Source organism: Anas platyrhynchos, chromosome Z, assembly GCF_047663525.1.
Source record: "Anas platyrhynchos isolate ZD024472 breed Pekin duck chromosome Z, IASCAAS_PekinDuck_T2T, whole genome shotgun sequence".
Lineage (NCBI taxonomy): Eukaryota > Metazoa > Chordata > Aves > Anseriformes > Anatidae > Anas > Anas platyrhynchos.
Genome location: NC_092621.1, coordinates 38286215 through 38310614, shown reverse-complemented (window position 1 = coordinate 38310614; position 24400 = coordinate 38286215). Strand labels below are relative to the sequence as shown.

The 24400-nt window shown below is 39.5% G+C and overlaps 1 protein-coding gene across 10 annotated transcripts in view; it reads right to left on the bottom strand.

Moving 5' to 3' along the window:
* TRPM6 (transient receptor potential cation channel subfamily M member 6) overlaps positions 1–24400 on the bottom strand; it is a 98705-nt gene that overhangs the window by 40481 nt on the left and 33824 nt on the right. For 8 of the 10 annotated variants that reach the window (XR_005261844.2, XR_005261845.2, XM_038171250.2 and 5 more), the window contains 15 exons: positions 23509–23633; positions 22554–22725; positions 21002–21176; positions 20251–20374; positions 19288–19360; positions 19071–19171; positions 12326–12460; positions 11731–11784; positions 9556–9696; positions 8790–8924; positions 6977–7257; positions 5687–5915; positions 4927–5082; positions 2435–2569; positions 1364–1492 (listed from right to left, as the gene is read on the bottom strand). Coding sequence is in view for 8 of the 10 variants with exons in the window: in XM_038171250.2 (XP_038027178.2) it covers positions 1364–1492; positions 2435–2569; positions 4927–5082; positions 5687–5915; positions 6977–7257; positions 8790–8924; positions 9556–9696; positions 11731–11784; positions 12326–12460; positions 19071–19171; positions 19288–19360; positions 20251–20374; positions 21002–21176; positions 22554–22725; positions 23509–23633 (2165 nt within the window). In the remaining 2 variants the exon portion in view is untranslated. Of the gene's footprint in view, positions 1–1363; positions 1493–2434; positions 2570–4926; positions 5083–5686; positions 5916–6976; positions 7258–8789; positions 8925–9555; positions 9697–11730; positions 11785–12325; positions 12461–19070; positions 19172–19287; positions 19361–20250; positions 20375–21001; positions 21177–22553; positions 22726–23508; positions 23634–24400 lie in introns of those variants that run through there. The other 2 variants (XM_038171249.2, XM_038171254.2) reach the window with 2 other exon arrangements.

Below are 24400 nucleotides of genomic sequence, written 5' to 3'. Positions count from 1 at the left end.
ACAAGTGATCCTACTCAATTCAGCTTAACTAACTCATATAAGGAACTAGTTGTAGGATCAGCGCCTAAAGCTTTAAACATTACTTGATACGATCTAGAGAAATGGACGTTTGCAATTATATATAACAAGATACATATATATATCTTACATATATATATATATATCTTACTTATATACATATATATATATATAACAAGAACCTCAGTTAATTAGCTGGACATGTAACACATATTGTCCTACAAAATCTTTGACAGCTGCCCAGAACTAGTACATGGACAAAGAAGATCAAGAAAAAATGAATTTCAAAGTCTCCAAATAATGTTAATGCTAGAAACAAGAACTGATGTCTTCACTGTCCCACCACCAATACAGTGCAACAGCAGAATAGCAATCTCCAACGTCCTTGATATTTCATATCCTTTTTTCTTTTCCCAATTAGATAATCCTTTATTATTTAACCTCATGCAGCCACAGAACTTCTGTGTTCATCCCAAACTTCAATATTTCTGCTGCACCTTAAAATCCCTCACCTCTCTCATAATGATGTTGTAGTCTTCTGAGTGATCTGTTGTAACAGAATCCTTCACTCAGAACTGTGAATACTTTGTTTTATTCTTCTAAAAGTACAGCATTCCAAAGACCATATAAAGGACACCTCACACCGCTGTTGATTACTGCTGCACCAGTTCCATGTTGAAGATATGTCTGATCAGATCAAATCATTTGTGAAATATATGGCTGCATTTGTCCCAAGCTTCAGGTCTGAAGTGCAAGGTATGTTCAGAAACTCAGAAATAATTGACTGCAATTAATTGCAATTAATTTTCAGTAGAGTATCATTTTTCCATGCCCAAGCAATCCACCATTAAAATTTGCTGGCTTTTTTTTTTTTTTTTTTTCCAGTTTGTTTCTAAATGGTCAGTTACACTTGATGGAAAATCTTAGATTATTCTACATAAAATACCTGATAACAATGCCCACACTCAAAGTAGTACCTAAAGACACGTTCTATATTCATTATAGGAAATGTAATGGTCTGGTCCAAGAAAGTAAGAAATGGGTGCCTACAATAGGGCTCCAAAACCCAATTCAGCACAATCACTTTCAAACAAACTGTACGTTACCACTGGCTTACATAGAAATGGAGATTTAAGGACAAACTTCATGATGCATTTTTAAAGTGCAAGTACAGGTCTTTATATTAAAAAAAAAAAAAAATCACAGAAATAAATACCCTATGTAATTCTTTCCTCTGCTAAATTCTCACCAAAGGAAAATTCACAGTTTGCATTCTCTAGTTTATTTTATTTTCTGATTAATAATGCATCCTTTATAGATGAGAAGTGTTAATGGAAAAGCTTACCTCCCTAACTTTTTCAATGGCAGTGCTGAAAATATAAATAATAACAAGCCACTCTTGAACACTCGGTCTTGGTTCCATCTTCACCAACACAGTGTAAGTGAAGAGCATGAGAAATGCCATGTATGCCATCTAAAAAATACACAGTATATAATACAGATGCATTAAAAACTCCAACAAATTACTGCAAACATATTATCAAATAATTACCCCGAATATAAGAAAATATACTTTGAATATAAATATATATTCTAACTACTGGGCCACTTTAAGATTTTTAAGCCCAGCTCTCCAAAGTATTTAATGCAACTAAGCTTAAGCATCATCTGAAAACTGTGTTTTGGTGCTCAAAAGATTGAAGGAAAAAATGAACTATTGTTGTGCATGTTCACAAAGGCCCCAGAGCCATAACAGGAGCCAGACTATTACCTATCTTTCTAATTATCTATCTAAATGTTAACTATCTGTACACTGTTACGTAAATGTACACTTGTGTGAATCACATTTGATGTATCAGTGCCTTCCAAAACACACATAAACACAAACAAAAAAATCAGATGGATAACATATTTAAAAGGCAACAAAATTTTCCATAAACATACCTAAGATGGAGGATTTACAACATACCAATTGGTTGACTACAACCTGTTAAAAGAGTAACAGTTGACACAAAGTGGCCTGACCCAACAGGCAGCCTGATCTCAAATACCCTAAGTTCTAGTAACATAGAGGTTAGTTATTCAAATTGATTTAATAAATGCAGGGAGAATAAATGCAAATTGATTTAATAAATGCTCTGTAGGAAATAATCTTTTAAAAGAGAGGGAGGGGATAATTGTTGTTGTTTTTTTGTTTGGTTGTTTTGTTGTTTTGTTGTTGTTGGTTTTGTTTGTTTGTTTGTTTTTATGCAGCTGCATGATTTCAGCTGAAAACTTTTAATTAAAATGTCTTCCCATTCCCCACCAACACCAAGTGACTGTAAATCCACGTTGGACAGAGAAAAATTTGCATCAAGTTGTATTCGAAGAATCAGAGGAGAATTCTGGAAATCCAAGGTTTTTTGTGATGACCAACCGTGTGAAACCAGAACTTGACAATCGGTGCATTGTAGAACTCATAGATTTTTCTAGTGCGAGGCAGGTTTCTTTGTCCACCATCTACTTGGCTTTCATCAGACTTCTGAGTCACCTTCTCCACATCACAATCCTTCTTAAAAAGGAAATAGCATTTTAAAAGTCAGAAACCATGCTCTATGTTTGCAAAGATTGTGCCATGTTAGAAGAAGGCACGGATGTTTAGGCTTTACTCAAAATATACTATTACTGTAGCTTGATTTTATCTGGCTACAACCATCTCATTATCATTCCCACTTTTCAATTATAAATACCATTTAGAGTTTGGTCTTATGATTACAGGCAATGGCCTGGGTATCAGCAGAATTGAATCCACTCCTGTTTCTGACACACATTTCTCTAAGGCTTTAAGCAAGTCACTTATCTCCCTATATCTCACCTCCTCTATCTGTAAAGCACAGAAAAATAACAACTCCCAATATGACTTAAGTGTGTAAGCTATAAATCTATTCATATCTGTGGGGCATTCTGAAATAAGTGAATGAGTACCACATCTCAGCTCATTGCACGCAGTCTGAATACAGATGCACAGAAAACATCAGGACACTGACGTTTCAAATACAGAATCCAGTTGCTACTTTTGGTGTACTGTATGCCTGATTAGAACATGAGGATGAAATAAGTATTCTCTTACAAAATCAGCCTACAAAAAAAATACTGGTAACTTCTTTATTATCCTCAATAAATTAAAAACAAAGAAAAAAGCAAACTTGACTCTGCATTCAGTTTGACACTTGTACAAGAACCCTTCTGAAGAAACAAATATCTGAGTTGCTGCTGAAACCTAGGAAAAGGTGCAGAACCCCAGCAGTGGGCAACTGAAAAACAAACAAACAGAAGGAGCTGAAAGAAGCTTTAAGACTTGAAGGGGGAGAGGCCTGAGGAAACTATAGGAAGATGGGCAGGCCTGGAGGAACCAACCTATCTCATTCATTCTTGTTTTAACATTGGCCAATTGCCATGGCTAATATCAATGCTAAAACTTGTTGATACTGGACACCTGCAGCATAGCAGTTTTGGTGACATGGAGATTCATCCCTACTACACAATATTTCCTTATCAGGGAAAACTGATTTTTTTCCATCATCTTTGACTCAGAAAAGTACTGAAACAGAGAAACACACACAGAATCATCCTGACATATTAACAGCAGATCTGTTGAAGTGAAGTAGACAATTTGTCCCATAAAAGAGTGCAATTTCCAGCTGCAGCAGGTGACTAGAATTTATGACCATGTGTGAAAAATGTTCTATATGGCACTTGAAGATTTTTGAAATTTTCTGTACTTTCTTCCCCATTTCATATCAGAGGATTTAAGAAAAGTAGGTCAGCTTTCTGTTTTAAGCAACACTCTGTATTAGATAAAATTAGAAGTTAAGGCTATTGCTAGCTCAGAAAGGAAGCAACCCTGTCTGAGGCAGGGCAGAAAAGCACATTATTGTGTTGCTTTCTACCAGACTGCAGGGGGGTCCTTACAGCGAGTAATTACAATTTGCCTTTCCTACATATCATAGCTGTTACCTAATCCCGCAGAAAGCATTTTTGAACAGTCAGTTCAGGCACTGCAGGGTGTAAGAGCTTCAAGCATTTTCCTGCATCAGGTAGAAAATAGGTGTGGCAATGACAGGTCTGCCATTCTGCTGCAAAAGCCCTTGACAATAATCCACTCTCCTTTATTTTTGCACAAATTGAAAGTTAATGGATAAGGTCCCAATCAATCCATAAAACATATCTGCTGGAGGCAGAGCAAGTAAGATTGCCTGACACATCTCACTTGACAATCATATTTGCACTGGTCAACACCTCACCAACATTTACCAGTTAGGATCAAAATTCTCTGTGTCTGATGTCTGCCTCCAACTGAAAACTTCTAGAAAATTTCAGTTCAAGGAATGCATTGTGAAGAATGAAGAAAAGAAAGGACACACAACTCTGCTTAGCAGAAGTGTGGAGGAATTCAGATCTTAATAGGGAAATATTTCACCTATGCTAGGGATTCTCTACAGTCAGATCTAAGAAAGACTTTCATGCAACGACAGGTCCCTGCAGAGTGCTTCAGGACTCAGTTCAAATGATTAAAACAAAAGCAGAGTGCGTCTCTTGTGCTTTAAATGACATCTCTTCTAGCCTCGAGAGACTCAGAAGAAGAGAGAACCTGTTTTTGAACAAGGAGAGCAGAAAATTTGTGCCCTAAAATAATGGCATAACAGACAGTTAATTATAAATTCTTTGTACTCCTGTGAGACTGGGATGGATATTCTCAATATGACCAATACAGGACAGATGAAGTGACTTGCCCAAGATCCCTCTAGTCTCCATCCCAGCAAGGGATCAAAACCCTACTTGATAATCTGGTTCCAATGTTTCCAGCTGATCAATCCCTCCTTATTCAACAGACCCTGACACACAAATGACAGCTCATCAGAGACTAACCAGAGACAAGACATCTTTAGTGCTGGGTGGGCTCTGATCCCCATGGTACCATGTGAACTGGTGGAAATCTTGAGACTGAGGCACATGAGACATTTCTGCCTTGGTTTTAAACTCCAGCATCAAGATAGTGGGAGGCAGGAGAATACTTATGATGACCTGAAAGAGAAACATAAGACTCAGGAAATTAATTCAGCAGTGATAGCATAGACCTGAGGCCAAAGTCAGCCATGCATGATGCTGGCACAAACCCATAGCTATTCCTCTGGCCTAGGAGGGAGCCACTGGGGTGGGAATCTCCATGGCACACTCTTACAGCTTCTGAAGTGTGCTGCTCTTGATTGTTTTGTGGCTTTGGAGAGAGTTAGTGGTATCTGGAGATATTGTAGATACTGTTCCCCATGTCTGGAGAGCATTCCTGCCATCAGCAGCTCTGTTGAAAAACCAGCAATGTGGGGCAGCAAGAACAAGTGGGGAGGGACTGGAGGGTGCTGAGGAAATGGGAACAGACAAAGACAGCTCAGGAGCTGTGTTCTCCTAATGCCATCCCCCAGATTATTTTGCAAAGAAGTAAAACCAATGCCAAGTACTGTCCTCCCTCCTCTGCCTTTCTTTTATCTCCCAGATGAGTATGCTCCAATCTACACGTATACTCAAGCACATCTGTCTGAACCTGCATTAGACTAGTTCATAAACACAAATAAATGTATAAAACATATAAACAACATCAAATTGCCCCAAAAACTAAAGTGACTGATGCTACCTTAAACCAGGAGTTCTTCCGCATCTTCAGGCGTCCCATCCACATATCGGTCAGTAGCATCTGTGTGCAAGTATGAGATACAAAAGGCCGCATGCCCACAGACACTGCTAGTTTTAAGCAAGTTGAGTTGCTCCAATTTTTCAGTTCATAGGTCAGCAACTTCATGGCCATCTGTTCATTTTGTTTGAATGCTTTTTCCAGTACATCTAAGGCAAGCTGCCCAAATTCCCTTGAGCAGAAAAGAATTAATGGGGACCAGTCAAAACTCAGAATTACTACTGGTTGGATTGAAAGCTCCATTAGCCAAAGTTCAGCCAAAATACATGGTAAGTATGCCTTTTCCCATTTACCCATTGCTTTATCAATATATTCAGAGAAAAACAGTTTGGTGAGTAAATGTGACTATTTAGTCCTAATCACAAGGTTTAACGTCATCCTCATTTCTATCTTTTTATTTATTTGTTTTGTTCTTAATCTCATTCACTCATCAAAATGGACCCTATGAATTTCTATGTACTTGCATCAGTGACTCATCGTCACCGTGGGGAAGTATTGCAGGCATCTGCAAAAGCCTCTTCTTTTATACTGGCTCTTATACACCTCTGCTGGGGAGACTTTGCTAGGAAGATACACCTTCCTTTAAATTAAATTTTGGAACTACATGCAGAACAGGCAAGCACATCTTACTGTAATCTGAATCTGAGTAATTATGGTACAAAACCATAATGACAATGTCATTAAGAAGAAAAACTACCAGAAAAATACTACAATGAAATAACAAACTTGATGAAAATTCTCGGTCTACTTCATTTTTGATTCACTCAGATATTTTCAGCAAATACTTTTTGTAAGGTCTTACGCAGAGCAGGACTTAAGGACTGATTTTACTTTGTTCATTACAAGATATCATGGGTTTTAAAGGTTTAACACAGCTGTGTTGTGTTAAATGGACTTTTAACAAGTTAAGCTGGTAAGGTAAGCTATTAGGGAAATTTCAACATTCCAGTTGACCACACAGTAGACCGTGAGATATGCCCTACTAACCTATATTTTATTTTTCAGATATGCAAATAGATAACATGTTAATAGTTTTACCTTAACTCTTGACCAGACTGTGCACTAATACAGAGCTCCATTATATGTTATAAATAGTGAGCAGCAGAAGATATTTTATACTCCACAGTCTGCAGCACCACTAATCTTACATATTCTTATTTGATTATAAAAAAAAATCTAACCATTCTAAGCATTGCTAATCTTTATTAACTGAAGTGAAGGGAGAACTCATACTTTGAGTACTTCTTAAGTTCTTCTGAAGTGTCATCCACCATGTTGCTCTGTTTAGCTTCATGTGCCATTGCCTTGTAGAGTTTACAAGCCACAACTGCTTTGACCATGGCTTCCTCTCCATGCTGCCAGAAGAACATTGCCATCTTCTGCCTTTTCATTAATACCGCCCAAACCAGAAGGTCATTATAGGGGTACGTAAAGCCAGGTGACTCATAGTTCTCTGCAAAGTTTCCATCCTCTTTTGACTTCTTCTTAGACTTATGGAAACCAGTGGATCTTTCCTATAAATTTGTTTTAAAAAACATAAAATCTTTCTGAATGGTTGAAGTTCACATTCATGTGAATAAAATTGCACAGTTCTGAATTTCAAGTAGCAAACTGTTTAATTGGTGTATACATCAAAGTCATAAACCACAGCTAGGGTACATTCAGTTTATCAGTGCTAAGATGCTGATAACATTAGTGGAGCAAAAACAGTCCTTGCTCCGTACCCTCACTGTTTATAGCCTCCTCTTCCATAACATTGGGTAGTCAACAACCCCTGCAATACCAAGACACTACTTTCACTCCTTTCTTGTACTTCAATCATGACCAGAGAAAAAGCAAACAGCAGACTGAAACATACAAAAAAGGACTTATGATAGATAATGATGATTTTTAGTTTACAACACCTGCAGTATGAACTTTCTACACATTCTTATCTTTACTAATGGCAATGAAAATGTCTTACTAGGTTTAAGGGAAGCACAGATTGTGTCAGTGCTGAAATGCATTCATTTTGTCTCAGACTAAATTTAATAAAGCCAATTAAACTCATTCAACCCTACATTTAGTCTATCAGATATATGTATACGGTGATCTTTGCTCTTTTATTGTTCCTTCTTTGACAGAAAACATTGTCTTTGTTTTACAGATATCGGAACTGTATCTCTTCTTATTGTAGCTACTTTAATAAGCAATCATGAGAAGACATCAGGAAAGTCAGAAAATTCTTACTGCTGCTTCCAAATAAGAATAGTTTTCATCTGTGCTTGATATTCACAGATTTAGTGATACAGCATTTCAGTGAATGAAAGCCCTTATCAACAAGTGTGAATGGAAGTCAAAAAGTATCATGGGAGGAGTCCATTACTGCGTGAATAGTGGGCAGTAAAACCTTATCATAAAAATGCCTGTCTAAAATAAATCTTTCAGTAAGCTAATTAGCAGCCTACTGTGTTGTGGTTTAACCCAACCAGCAGCTAAACACCACACAGCCTCCCCACTCCCTCTCTGGGATGGGGGAGAGAAACCAGAAAGTGAAGCCTGTGCATTGAGATAAAGACAGTTTATTAAGGCAGAAAAATAATAATAACAATAAATAATAATAGTAATTACTAGTAATAATAATGTATACGAAACAAGTGATGCACAATGCAATTGCTCACCACCCGCTGACCAATGCCCAGCCTAACCCCGAGCAACCAGCCCTCCCACCCCAGCTAGCCACCCCTATCTGTTGTTCAGCATGACCCCATGTGGTATGGAATACCCCTTTGGCTAGTTTGGGTCAGCTGTGCTGGGTCTGTCCCCTTCCAGCTCTTGCTGCACCCCCAGCCTGCCCGCTGGCAGGACAGAGTGAGAAGCTGAAATGTCCTTGGCTTGGTGTAAGCACTGCTCTGCAGCAACTAAAACATCAGCATGTTATCAGCACTCTTCTCATCCTAAGCCAAAACACACCACCTTACAAGCTACTAGGAAGAAAATTAACTCTGTTCTAACTGAAACCAGGACATGTGTTCTAAGTACTGTTCAGAACTAGCAATTACATTACCTTGCATTTGTAAGGCTGTGCTGTTCGGAAGAACTGAGAATGTAAAGTATTTTCAGCGGATGCCATTCTGCTACCCATTTGATTATTCTGATGAAGGGAATGAGACAGGTTCTGAGAAAAACTGGAGAGCACTCTCTAAATGCAAAGGCACACCATAAAACAGAAAAAGAGAAATGCAAATTAGGGACAAAGTTTGCCTGTATTTATCTCTGACTTCAGTGGCACCTGTGTAGTTATTCAGAGACTAGTGAGTCATCCATCATTGCAAAATACAGCTGAAGCTTATATCAACAAAGAGGAAAAAATGGCCTGTTTCACATTTAATTTAATATATATATATATATATATATATATATATATATATATATATATATATTGAATCTCTAAAACGTAAAATACTGATTTCACCAATACTACAATTTAAACAACAAAGCTTGCACAACAATGGGATCATCCAACCTGGAATTTCTTCCAAGTGCCAGTCCTTACAAAATGTGCCATAAGTTCTTAAATGACAAAAGTTCTCTGAACTTTTGCTGACCATTTCGTCCAAAGGATGGTGTTTCTAGCATTTGGTCTAGACATTAGACATATCTGTCTGTTTTAATTGCAACTTTTCCACAGCTAGCAAATTCATAAAACACGTAAGCATCGAATACACTTAAATGATGGCCTTCAAACAAATACAGTGACATCCTGAGCTATTTTAAGGTGTAATACTTTGGATTTTCTTTGTGACAAGTGGTAGCCATTTCACAGAATTTACCTTGTGTTTTCTGTACAGATCATTGTACAGAATTCGGAAATGTTTCCTTGTGTAGCTGCTCCGATAAGCTCCACCAAGAAGGTACTCTACAACCAGCCCAATATCAATCAGGGATATCCTATAATCCGAAGGAAGTGTACTCTGGAATGCCAAATGTCACAAACATTTTGTGATGTTATTATGTGCAACCTGCTATCACTGATACTATGAGGGAACTCTGGAAGAAGGTGCAACTGACGGCTACTGCATCAATCAAGAAGTGTAAACAGTCTTTAGGCATATGATATCACTCTGGTAGGGAGAAAAGAGGTACACTGACATTTTCAGCCTAAGAAGTGTGACATCTGCTGTCCACGGCATACGCATCACATAGGGAAACACGTTGCAATGTTCACAAGATGAGCTGCATTCAACACTGAAGGTAATTAATTTTACTTCAGTACAATTCAGTACTTAGTACAATTTTTATCAGCCAGACAGGCTGATAAAAATCTTCCTTTTCTGATAACAGAGCAAACTGGTAGAGTACAATTTGCTCATTAAACCAGTTCATTAATTAAAAATTAAGGTATCGATGAAGCATACATTTAATGTTGTAGAATAATTCCAGGAGGCTTGTAGTCTCTTGTAGAGGCTCGAGACTGTCATGGTAACTAGGACAGCAGCTGCACTTGTAGTAGTTGTACCTTCCAAGTATGTCACTACTTGTGTTCAAAGCACAACTGCTTCCCTGGGTACATCCAGTGTACTTCCAAGACACAAGATTTGTGACAAATTAGTTGAAGAAAGATTATCTTCCATGCATATTTTAGATATTATCAATAAAAACTTAAAGTGCAACTCTTGGAAATGAAAAATGTGCCTGCCTGAACATAAACAGGACGAGAGGTATTATAAGGATCAGAGGAGTCTATGCCTTTCAGACTGTAAAAAGCCATTTTATTCATTAGGCTGAGCTTTTTTCATTGGACTTTCATGGCTACCCTTAGTGTAGCTAGCAAAAGCCACCCAGTCTTGGGTAACAAGAGGCACCAACATGTTGAGCATTCTTGGGCAAAAGCGTGTCTCACAGCTTGACACCTCCAAAATTAAGAAATAGTCCAAAATTAAGAAATAGTCCTAAGTACCCACATTTGTAGATACTTCTCTGCACAAGCAACATATACTGAATGCTAGCAGGGGCAGACTGCAATGTATCTCCATTCAAACAAAGCAGCAGCAAAGCTGGTCACACTAGTGGAGAAAACTCCATTTGAAGACTGGAAGAACAGAATGTATTTTTAACACTGCGATCCTCCAGGTCCATCATATAAATTAAACCCAAAATATGTCTTTCAGTGTGGGAAAACACAGAAAATCGTTTGCCACGAAGATCTGAACACCCTGTGCCCTCCTACTGTATAGCATCAATGTCATTGACATGGAGGTCACCCACAAAAACAAAATCTCAGAAATCCAAATACTTGAGACCAGAGAAATAGTCAGATTTATTTATTTATTTATTTAGTATTCATAACCTGGAAAGAATTGGCCAATTAATCTAGTTTTGGATCTAGGCATCTCTTGCAGTGGAGACTAGATGCAGAAAGTACACTTATCCGTTTCTGGTTAAGCAAAGCTGTCAGGGATAATATGAAATAAATTAAATGTAGCTATATAACAAGGCTGTCACTAAACTAAGTCAGCCAGAGCTCCATGCAATAGTCATCCACTGCCACCTTCTGTTCTAGACACTGCAGCACAGTAAAGTAATATTTCTTGTCATGTCATCTTTCTGTTACTGCTTAGCACAGAAAACCTCTTTCTTTCACTTTAGGGGAAAAAAAGAAAAATATTACCTCACTAAGCATAATCACTGTACTAATTCACTAAGTCTTTTGTACAATCCCTTCATAATACCACTTTAGTAACTTGAGAAAGAGACAGTCTGATCTATACAAACCTCTGGCTTTGAAATTAAGGTACAGGACCTTTGGGAACATTCAGTGGTAGTAGGTTAGTTAATTGCTTGGGGGGATTCGTGGGATGAAGATAAAACCATTTAGTAGATACAGGAGTATGATAATGAAAACATCATTTCTATTCCTTCATATTCCCCAGTATAGTCTAATAGCAGTCTGCCACTGGATACTAAAGTTTTAAGTTACTATTTTTACTCCACAGCTTCTCCATTACCTGTTTCACATCTCGAACTAGGTGATGCAAAAGTAGATTTGATGGTCCTTGTTTCTGTGATGTGAAAAGAAAAAAGTAAATCAACACATCTCAAAATCTGAAAAATAATATTGTTGAGGAAAGAAGTTTAAAGATCCTCAGAATAAGCCATTGTGATTCACACTATCCCCACAAACCTCTTCAAAAACATTTCAATTCCAATCTGTAGCACCTCTATTAACTTAAATCTTAATATGTTGTACATCAGTAGGTATCACTTTGGTTAAACAGCATATCATTTACAACAAAGTAAGTATACATCAGATACTGGATTAAAAGCAGAGCAAAATTCTCATGAGCTTCAGATGAGCAGTCTGGTTCGAGTCAATGAATTGAAAAATAAAAAGCTGGGACATCAATCCAATAATCCTTCATTGCAATCAAAACTGATCAAAACCCATTCATTTTAGATTTTTCTCAAAAGCCCTTTATTAAAAAAAAAAAAAAGTGGCCCAGCCTAATCTCTTAAGGAAAACAGGAAAGCAGTAAACTTTCTATATATGTTTATTCAAAGCTATTAGTGTGCCTTTTGTACACTGGGATTTCAAATACTAACCGTATTGTAGAGTTCTTCCAAACGAGATATGGTAAGAAAATGGTGCATGTTTACTCCATGTTCTATTAACAGCTTAACAAAATCCACGCGGTCCATCACTAAAGCATCCTGCATTGCTTGTTCCAAAGCACCAACCTTCAGAAGGACAGAAATAGATGGAAAGGTTAGAAAGTTATCTTCTTATGGAACTAAATAAAAGATTCCTGGGCAGTTAAAGATCTGTTTATCACACTGATTTGTCTTTATGTATATTCGAAGTATACAGTAAAAAAGAAGCACCTACCTAAAAAATCTAGTAGCAAGGGGGAGTAAAACTGTGTCTCCATAAACCCAACATCTGTAAAGACCTTTACAAGTCTATCTTTACAACCAGACTCAGATAATAATATACTCTACAGCACAGTACTTTCCTACTCTTCAATTCACTTCAGAAGCTAATGTATGATAATGCTGGGGGCAGGAGGAAAGCCTCTCTTTTTTGACATATGACAAAAGCCATTTCAAGGTACTATATTTCAAGATCTCTCTATAGAACTCTAAGTTCTTTAAAGCAGACTTCTCTTCACATAGGAGAGAGAATCTGTGTTAGGATAAACTCTCTCCAACACACTGCAAAGCAGAGCTCTACCTACAGCAGTGTCCAAACTGTGAAAACACTCTAGTCATAGTACTTACGCAGAATTTAAGAGGACTTCTACATGAAAAATAACAAAGGAGCTGGACATAGAGTCACAGAACCCCAAGTCCTTCAGCCTGTCTTCATAGGAGAGGTGCTCCAGCACTCTGATCACCCTTGTGGCCCTCCTCTGAACTTGCTCTAATCATAGAACCATAGAACATCCCAGAGTTGGAAGGGACCCATACGGATCATCGAGTCTAACTCCTGGCACCACACAGGTCTACCCAAAAGTTCAGACCATGTGACTAAGTGCACAGTCCAAATGCTTTTTAAATTCCGACAGGCTTGGTGCTGTGACTGCTTCCCTGGGGAGCCTGTTCCAGCGCATGACAACCCTCTCTGTTCTCCACCAACAGATCTAGGAGGTCATCTTTCCTAGTTGGCACCCTCAGCAACTGCAAGAAGTCAGAAGTTAGAAATTATCATCAAGGTGCTTTAGGAAACTCCTGGATCTGCTCCTGTTGGCCATGTGGTAATCCAAGTTGACATCTGGCAAGTTGAAGTCCCCCATAAGGACAAGGACAGTTATGTCCTTCTTGTGCTGGGGCCCCAGGTGGTGTCTCATGAGAGCAGAGTAGAAGGGGAGAATCCCCTCCATGCTAGCCATGCTTTTGACGCTGCCCAGAATACAGCTGGGCTGCAAGTGTACATTGCCAGCTCATGTTGAGTTTCTCATCAACCAAAACCCGTAGGTTCTTCTCCTCAGGGCTGCTTTCAATCCAGCCTGTATTTGTGCTTAGAGTTGTCCAAAAACAAACTGCACTGTTCCAGTGCACAATCACGCTCTCAGTGAAGAATTTTTTCATAGTACCCAAATATCCATGTGTAAACAGTTGGCACTTACAACTGCATTGGATGGGTTCTCCTCTTTAATCAAGAAAGCATTTAGGTCAAAATAGAAGTTTAAAACTGTGTTTTGTTTTGTTTGTTTGTTTGTTTTTCTTGTTGTTTTGTTTTGTTGTTGTTTGTTTTGTTTTGTTTGTTTTAACTTACAATATATGAAGAAAGTGTTGTTATTTAAGATTGTTTCCTACTTAATTGGCAGAAGATTTTCCAGAATATGTTTTTTTCCAATTCTGCTTGGAGAAGCATCTAGAGATGTAAGCATTGTTTATTACAAACTCCTTACATCTTACTCAAAGTGGAGAAAATTATTTCATTATTTTTTGAGGCCCTGGAGACTGAGAGACCAGCAACTGAGGAAGAGATAGAAAGTGTTCCCAGGAGGATGCCTAGGGCGAGGAGGTCGACTCCACGCATCAGGACTGCCTCCACCAAGAAAGACAGGAGGGTGATTGTTGTGGGAGACTCTGTCCTTAGGGGAACAGAGGGCCCTATTTGTCGGCCTGACCCTACCCGTAGGGAAGTCTGCTGCCTCCCTGGGGCCAGGGTCAGGGACGTTGCCAAGAAAGTCAAGCGCCTGGTACGGCCCACTGACTACTACCCGCTACTGGTCTTTCAGGCTGGTAGCGATGAAGTAGCAAAGAGAAGTCCGGAGGCGATCAAAAGAGACTTTAGGGATTTGGGGCGACAACTTAGAGGTTCAGGCGCGCAGGTTGTGTTTGCCTCTGTCCTTCCGATAGGGGGGATCGAAGCTGAAAGGCGTGCTGTTCGCATAAACTTGTGGCTTCGAGACTGGTGTGACCGGCAGAACTTTGGGTTCTTTGACCACGGGAAGGTCTATGCTACGCCGGGCCTGATGGCACCGAATGGGATGGGCCTCTCTCGGAGAGGGGTAAGGATCTTTGGTCAGGAGTTGGCAGGGCTGATAGATAGGGCTTTAAACTAGAGTCGAAGGGGGAAGGGGCTAAAACCAGGCACGCCGGTGAAGACCTAAGTACGCTAGAATCAGAGGGGCTGTGTGCCAGTGAGGTCCTTCGGTTAGATCCACAAGGTGCTGAGTGTAAGGAGACGCACCTGAAATGCTTCTACACGAACGCACGCAGTATGAGGAATAAAATGGATGAGCTAGAAGTCCTGGCCCAGTCCCGCAACTACGACATCATCGGCATAAGCGAAACCTGGTGGGATGAGTCCTGTGACTGGGGTGTTGCGATAGATGGTTACAGGCTCTTCAGGAGGGACAGGCAGGGTAGGAGAGGTGGTGGGGTGGCGATGTATGTGAAGCAGGGGCTGGACTGTGTGGAACTCCAGGTTGGCGATGGCAAAGTTGAGAGCCTCTGGGTAAGGATCAAGGGACGAACGAATAAAGGGGATGTCGTTGTGGGAGTCTATTACAGACCGCCTGGCCAGGACGATAGCGCTGATAGATTATTCTTTACAGAACTAAGAGAGGCCTCGAGATTAACTCCCCTTGTCCTTATGGGGGACTTCAACTTGCCAGACGTTAACTGGGAGTGCCACACGGCTGACACGAGCAAGTCCAGGAGGTTCATGAAGCACCTAGATGATAACTTCTTGGTGCAGGTGCTAACGGAGCCAACTAGGAAAGGCGCCCTCTTTGACCTGTTGCTGGAAAACAGAGAGGGTCTGGTGGGAGATGTGGTGATTGGTGGCCGCCTCGGTCATAGCGACCATGAAGTGGTTGAGTTCAAAATTTACGGTGACAGAAGGAAAAGTGCCACCAAAACCTCATCCCTAGATATGGGGAAGGCGGACTTCAGGCTGCTCGGGGAACTAGTCAGCAAGGTCCCCTGGGAAGCTGCTCTTGAAGGCCTCGATGTCCACCAGTGCTGGTCACTCTTTAAGCGATGCTTCCTAGAAGCACAAGATCAGGCAATTCCTAAATACCGCAAGTCAGGCAGGCGCGGCAGGAGGCCGGCGTGGCTGAACAGGAACATTCTTACGGAGATTAGGCGGAAACAGAGAGTGTTTCGCTACTGGAAGGAGGGCCGGGTGACATGGAAAGAATACAGGGATGCTGTTCGTGTTTGTAGGAAGAAAATTCGTGTGGCTAAAGCACACCTAGAGTTGAAGCTGGCTGTGTCTGTGAGAGAAAATAAAAAGGGTTTTTTTAGATATGTGAATGGAAAAAGGAGAACTAAAGAATACATAGGGCCGCTCCTTGATAGGGAAGGTCTTCTCACAGACGATGACATAGGCAAAGCAGAGACGCTTAACGCCTTCTTTGCCTCTGTCTTCAATGCCGATGATGGGCTTTGGGACCCAGGGTGCCCTGAGCTGGAGGACCGGGACGGTGGGGATGACAAACTCCCAACCAACCCTGAACGTGTGCGGGATTTGCTACTCCACCTGGATCCCTACAAGTCCATGGGTCCGGATGGGATTCATCCCCGGGTGCTGAAAGAGCTGGTGGACATCATCGCGGAACCTCTCTCAATTATTTTTCAACGATCCTGGGATTCTGGAGAGGTCCCGGTAGACTGGAAGCTGGCAAATGTTGTGCCGATTTTCAAGAAGGGTCAGAAAGAAGACCCTAGCAATTACAGGCCTGTCAGTCTCACGTCAGTGCCTGGTAAAATCATGGAGAAGATGGTTCTCAAACGTATTGAGGCGCACCTGGGGGACAAAGCAGTCATTGGTCCCAGCCAGCATGGGTTTGTGAAGGGTAGGTCCTGCCTAACTAACCTGATTTCCTTTTATGATAAGATCACCCGTATGGTGGACCAAGGGAAACCAGCTGATGTGATTTTTTTGGACTTCAGCAAGGCTTTTGACACGGTTTCCCATAGGATCCTACTGGACAAAATGTCCAGCATACAGCTAAATAAAAACATCATACGATGGGTGAGCAATTGGTTAATGGGCAGGGCCCAAAGGGTTATGGTGAATGGCGCTGCGTCAGGCTGGCGGGCGGTCACTAGTGGGGTCCCTCAAGGCTCCATTTTAGGGCCGGTACTTTTCAATATTTTTATAAACGATCTGGATGTAGGAATAGAAGGTATTTTGAGCAAGTTTGCCGATGACACCAAACTTGGAGGAGTTGTGGACTCGAATGAGGGTGGAAAGGCCTTGCAGAGGGATCTGGATAGGTTGGAGAGCTGGGCGATCGCCAACCGCATGAAGTTCAATAAGAGCAAGTGCCGGGTCCTGCACCTGGGACGGGGAAACCCTGGCTGCACGTACAGACTGGGCGATGAGACGCTGGAGAGCAGCCTAGAAGAGAGGGATCTGGGGGTCGTGGTAGACAGCAAGTTGAATATGAGCCAGCAGTGTGCCCTGGCAGCCAGGAGGGCCAACCGTGTCCTGGGGTGCATCAAGCACGGCATCGCTAGTAGGTCGAGGGAGGTGATCGTCCCGCTCTACTCTGCGCTGGTGCGGCCTCACCTCGAGTACTGTGTGCAGTTCTGGGCACCACAGTATAAAAAGGACATGAAACTGTTGGAGAGTGTCCAGAGGAGGGCTACGAAGATGGTGAAAGGCCTGGAGGGGAAGACGTACGAGGAACGGCTGAGGGCACTGGGCCTGTTCAGCCTGGAGAAGAGGAGGCTGAGGGGAGACCTCATCGCAGTCTACAACTTCCTCGTAAGGGGGTGTCGAGAGGCAGGAGACCTTTTCTCCATTAACACTAGCGACAGGACCCGCGGGAACGGGGTTAAGCTGAGGCAGGGGAAGTTTAGGCTTGACATCAGGAGGAAGTTCTTCACAGAGAGGGTGGTTGCACACTGGAACAGGCTCCCCAGGGAAGTGGTCACTGCACCGAGCCTGACTGAATTTAAGAAGAGATTGACTGTGCGCTTAGTCACATGGTCTGAACTTTTGGGTAGACCTGTGCGGTGTCAAGAGTTGGACTTGATGATCCTTAAGGGTCCCTTCCAACTCAGGATATTCTATGATTCTATGATTCTATGATTATTTGACAATGACTTTTCATTCAAAATGGTGCTGAACAATTGTGCAGATATGAAGAGGTACACAGATCTTTTTCAAACACATCTGAAGTAGAGGAGCAGGAGCAGGGGGACTGCCAGTAAATACATAAAGGCCAAAGGATGATCAAGATGTAAAAGAAACATGAGAAAAGAGAAGACTATTGTGGAAATGGCAAACTTAATTCATTGCCTCACCGTTCACTACAGAATACATTAGGAAAGTTCCTACATCAAAGCTGTTCTTTATGGCAGACAAATCTGAGGAACTATGTCAAACTGAACTGTCGGTAGAAAAGATTTTAGAAGTCATCAGTAAAGTGGTAGAAAACTGTCAGTGCCAGGTAGTACTCACTATAAGATCTCCCAAGGAATGGATGCATAGCTGAAATCAGCCCTCTTAACAGCAGAATGGGAGATACATTAAAAAAAAAATTAAAAGACAAAGAAAAGTTTTACTTTGATAAATATGCACTCTTACAACAAATGGGAAGTCCCAGCACTCTCAGCCTTTCCTCATAGGATAGGTGCTCCAGTCCCTTAATCACCTTTGTGGCCCTACATTGGACTCCCTCCTCCTTCCAGTATGTCCAGATAGCTGTTGTACTGGCAGGGAGAGTAGAAATGGACACAGTCTTCCAGGTGCAGCTTCACCAGCGCTGGCAATACTTTGCCTAATGCAGCCAATGGTACTGTTAACCTTTGTAGTGGCATATTGCTGACTCATGTTTAACGTGGCATCTACTAGGTCATTTTCTGCAAAGCTGAGCCACAATGGCATGCTAACCACAGGTAATTTTATTTCTACTTGACAACACCATAAAGGAATCAGTATTTGTATTGGGATATCCGTATTCTCTTGAGCTAGGAAAAAAGAGATAACACTCCTTTGTAGTTTATTCCTACAAAGAAAAGAATGTTCTGGGTTACCGTGAAACGTCTGTGATCATCAGTGACTGCCAACATAGGCTTGAGGGATACATATTCAGAAGGACCACTAAAATTGTTTGAAAAAGCTAGCAGTGAAAACTATGGGAATTTTAGATAGCATTTCTTCTCTGGGTAAACAAGCACATTTGATTTTTCATCTGATGCCCTCAACTGTCTCTACAGTTGAGCACTTTGCAGATCTAAGAAAAATGCTTCTTCAAAATTAGAGATGAAGACGGACTCCAAGCACCAAACTACTCCTCATTTAAAGCCTGACAAATGCAAATCATGGAAAAATCAGTTTTCACAATAAAGTGTAAAGTGACTGTGAAAAAATAAAATGTACCTTCCAGTGTTGTCCATAAACCAATATATGTTTCTTGGCAATATCTAGCTGGTTCCAGGCCAATGCCAAATCCAGCTGATCTGAAGCAGACATATTTGTACCTAGGAAACAAGCAAAGGATCGAGTAGTCTTCACACATTGATGTTACTCCCTTGCTTCAAAAAGATAAACCAGTGGGACTGTACATTAGACGAAAGCAGATCGTATTTTCAGCTACCTTTCAGGAGTGCAGTCAGAATTGCCAAATCAATGTCCTGCTGCTCTTCAGACTCCACATCAAGTATGGTTATCTGTTAAAATTGCAGAATTACACTATTTCAGGTGAGGTAATGAAGTCTATGGTTATTTTTTCTTGGTTGTAGTAGAATAAATCACAAACATTTCAACACGAACACTGGAAAAGGCGCGGGCATGATCTTCCTTTGTTTCAGAAAGACAATGTACCATTTTGCTTTGTAATACAATAGCATACAAGGCAAATTAGCATCAACCTACTGCATAATAACGTGTCCATTTCCTTTTGATTAGTTTTAAAGCTGCAAAATGTTAAAAGGCAACATGATGTAGCTTTCAACTAGAAAACAGACACTCCAATTAAGTAAAACAAGTAATAATAAAAACATATTGGATAGTTTCCATTTTAGTAATCATTGCTACAACTGTCATTATTCCCAGAACAAATATTTGGCAACTCCAAATGAGCTCCTGAGCCAATAAACATGACAGCACATTTAACCCTGATGTTGAGAGAGAAAATCTAGCACAGTTCTGGTACAAGTAGAAGAATGGCTAGAATCATTTCCAAATTACCAAGAAAACAGCAGTAGAGCATTAAATAAAAATTAAAATTAAAATTAAAATTAAAATTAAAATTAAAAATAAAAATAATAAAAATAAATTAATTGATCTTTCCTTTGAAAATAAAAGATATCCAGCCTCTACCAAAATCAGAAAGGCCGTCATTTCATAACCAGCCATCAAGACTTCCAAAGTTAACTAAGCAGCCTCTGTGTAGCTACTTAGTATATAAATTAGTACAGACACTTTTGTATTATATTTACTTTAGGGATAACACCATTACTTTTACAACTGCTGTGTCCATGCCAACCCACCACAGGAAGGGCAAAAAGTGTAACAGCAAATTAAGATATAAAAAAGTCAGAGTACTAATCACACTCACAGACTCTCTGTGCTCCATGCATTCCATCAAAATGTGAAATAGATGACTGGACTGTTTCTGTCCCAAACTAAACATATTTTGAATCATTACCAAAACCTCCTCCTTCACTTGAGGGCGCAGCTCCCTGAAAAACAGATATACATGCTAAAATATGTATTTTTGGGGTTACTTCTTCCCAGCCCAAATTACATCTAAGCAAGAGATAGAGACTGCAGAGACACTTGGAGATCTCTTTTACATCTGTTTCTCTGTTGATATCTTCCCCCCTTTGCTCAACAAAACAAAACAAAGGCATTCAATAACTTAAATTATTATTCACACAGACATTTGTTCTGACCATACATATATGCTACCGGAAATTGAATAAATGGAACAGTTGACTATTTTTAATGGATTATCCATGAATATAAAGCAAGCAGCCACTAAAAGTTTAGAAACTTTTTTTTTTTCTTTCAGAATTAATTTAGGGATAAAACTAAATTCCTCATTAGTCTTGATATCTCTCTTTTGCCCTCATCTTTTTTCCCCTCATTTCTCTCTGCTAACCCTTCTGTTCATATTCTTCTTTCCTTCTCAAATTACAGGTTTTCTATTTTATTTTTTTAAAGATAAAATATTGAGGACAAAGTGAAAAAAGTTCCCACTACAATACATTGGGGAAAAATACTACCTCTTCCTTCCTTCTCCCCCTCCCCACAGGTATTTTATGGCCCTTCCCAATACAACAGACCATGTATCATGTACAACTCACCCTGTATCACCTGTGTGTTTGTGGGTAAAAGCCAGGATATCTGCAGCTCTGCCAGTGCCATCATAGACCACCACTGGGACAGGTGGACTGGTCCTCACGTACTCCCACACCATTAGAATCACATTGGGACCTCCTTCCACCACCAACCCGACTATGGGTACACCTTGGCCCATTCCTGTTTCAAAACACACGCAACCAGTTACAAACAGGTCTGTCACACACAGACACACACAAACACACAAAATAAATTAAATTAAAAACTCAGGACATCTGATCAATACTCACGGTAACTACGCGATTCAACAGAGAGGAAAACATACCTCCACTGTCTCTAATTTAAGACTGATTTTCACAGAACTTCTGTGACAGATCAAAATGACCATGAAAACTTCTCAATAAAGTTCTAACATCAGAAAGAAGGAATATCATTTTGAATATCCTGCCCTTTATATTAACTCTCACACATGCAAGGACACTGACAGCATTTTAAATGTGATCCATATCCATTTTCTTACCTGCATATATAAAAAAAAGTAACGAGGCACCTTCTAAGGACTTTCTCAAGTTTTACAGTAGCAGGCTATTTTTCTTACTAATTAGAAATATTTCCAATAAGAAGCAATAACAATAAAAAATAGCAATAGTCTGACTTAAAGTCCTAATAAAAAATATCAGAGGCTGAGTAAGAAGCTCTAAATATGAACAGATTAAAAACAGAGTTAGTTTCTAAATATTATACAAGCAAATTAAGAAAACAAGGAATCAATATCATAACTCTAATAAAGTTTTTTAACATACATAAAGATTTAAATCATTAGGTAAGAATGAACTTTCCACAAGTGACTTATAGAAACTAGTACATAAAAAGAAACACTTGTTTATGTAATAAATATTTCCTTCATGATTTTTATACTATAATTCAGTTATTGTGTAAGCAACCAATGGAAGTTGCACAAACTGACAAACAGAAACACTGGATAAAAATATTCCTTTTGCAACCAGTCTTTGCCTCTGTACCTGGGGAGGACACAGGCTGCTAATATAGACAAGTTATAAGGATGAAAGTAACAAACAGGGAGAAGAATACAAATTCGACTGAATGTGACAGTTTTTCTGCCTGGCAAAATGCTGCAAAACTGTATAGTGCTTATATAAAGACCATGCAAAACTGTGTGAACTAAGCAAATGCTCAATCAATACTGAATAATCTGAGTCATTTAGATGTCCCTACAACTAAGAAACCAAAATGTGAGTTAGTCCAGATGCAAAATGTTTTATGAGAATGCTGTCCTTTTTATTTTTCTGATATTCAAAATTCAAGACAGTTGCACTGTCAATCTCAGTGAAATCTACAGAAAATGAATCAGAATCATTTTGGTTGCAAAAGACCCTTAAGATAATTAAGTCCAACCATCAACTTAACACTACCAGTTCCACCATTAAACCACATCCCTAATTGCCACATTCACAACAAGAGGACAGGAAATGTCAAGTACTTTCATGATCTTTCAAATAGGGTTTCTGTAATAAAGCTGACCATGGTTGTACTTACTTGCGTGTATTTTTTGAAGTGACAAATACTTCTCCAAATTCCTCCTGAGCATCATTTCATTCCCATATTTGCCTACTGTCCCATCATCTGCCATTAGAAAATGAGAATGCATGCTGTTGAGGGTACTTAGCTTGCTGAGTGGATTACCAAGAGTCTGGTATAGGCAAACTACCTATGAAAACCAAAATAAAAAGATCTTCACAGATACCAGCAAAATATCACCAGGTACATCATTTCATTTGTATGTATTTCTTCATCACATTGCAATCTTCCGAAAGTCTCTACCATGCTTTTCGTTGCTTTAGTCAAGAATTGGCTTTCATTTTATATGATCTTAACAGCAACAAAACCACAATTTATAACACAGAAAAGATTTCTGATTAGGCAGGCTTGCAGTCCTTAGTCAGGGTCACTGCCTGCCTTTCTTTGCAACAGTTGAAACACAATGGCATATTTTTCCTGGGTGTATTTCTGTTAAAAACATGTAAGCTACCATTTATCAGGAATTAATGTGTCTTACATATCACATGTTTTTCAACAGCTAAGTAGATTGTGCCCTCACATTGGCACTTACATAAAATTCTAATTTATGAACAAAAATCACACATAACAGTAGCCTTTTTGTGTATACCATTAACCTAATTGCCTATCCTAAATCAAATGAATATAGAAATACATCATTAGCATCATTGGAGTTACCTAATTAATTACAAAATTTCAAAAAAGGAATGACAATGTCCTATAAGAAATGTTTTAAAATTATTCATTTACGTAAGAAAAACAAAATACATTGTCTCAACATGCCACAGAATTCCCCTCCTGTGCAAAATCTAAGCCTCTGTTACTACGAAAAAATACCAAATCAGGGAAATAAAGCAAGCAGAAAATAAGGCATGCACAAAAGCTAAAACATTGCCAGAACATGAAGGGTTTTACTAAAATGCGTCAAACTCACGTCTTTGCCAATGAGATCCCTCTGGTTCTCAATGATACCCCATGGGGGAATCCCAACAGCACAAATCTTTCTCAGGTATGGTGAGGTACGACCTTTCAGTGCATCCCCCACATGCCTGGACACTCCTAAAAAATAATTAACAATCATTTTTCTTTTACATTATAGACTCTACAGGACAGAAATGAAAGAGCTTTCCATCATGTAATTTATTCTGTGGTTATGTTTTGATCAGAAATAAACATTCTCCTTGCTTCTATACTTGATGTGCCTTGCAGTAATTGTAAAGCTCGGATGTAATGTGCCAATGCTTCATACTCAATACAAATTTTTAGTTAATAATTCTAACATATGTGCTACTGGGGCTTTCTACCTAAACTGAAACTTCATTATTTACATAACTGTAGAGGCTGGCTCTCCTGTAAGGTCACTTGATTGAATAAAAGCTAAAGAAGTAAAATTGGTTCAGTTCTGTGTCTTACTGACCACCTCAGTTTTTAAGAGTAGAAAAATACACAGAGATTTTTAGATAATAATACACTACTTGTAATGATTAACATAACTCAAAAAAAATCTTATTTATAAATCAGAATTTAAATTTAGATTTGAAAACAGTTTCAAAAACACAGCTTCACAAAAAACACCACAGGAAAAAAACACCACAGGAGCTAAATATTTCAATAAAGCAGATAAAATTGACTGAAAATAAGTACTGCTTATCTACTGTCAGTTGGCACTATGTTTCTTACTACATGCAGAATACTCTTTGCTCATTAATAGAACAATAAAAAATAGAACAATAAAAATAAATCTAACAAAATATTCAGAATGCTTGTCAACAGCATAGGCACCATTACTCTTTGAATTATGCATTGTTCCTAAACCAGAAATGCTT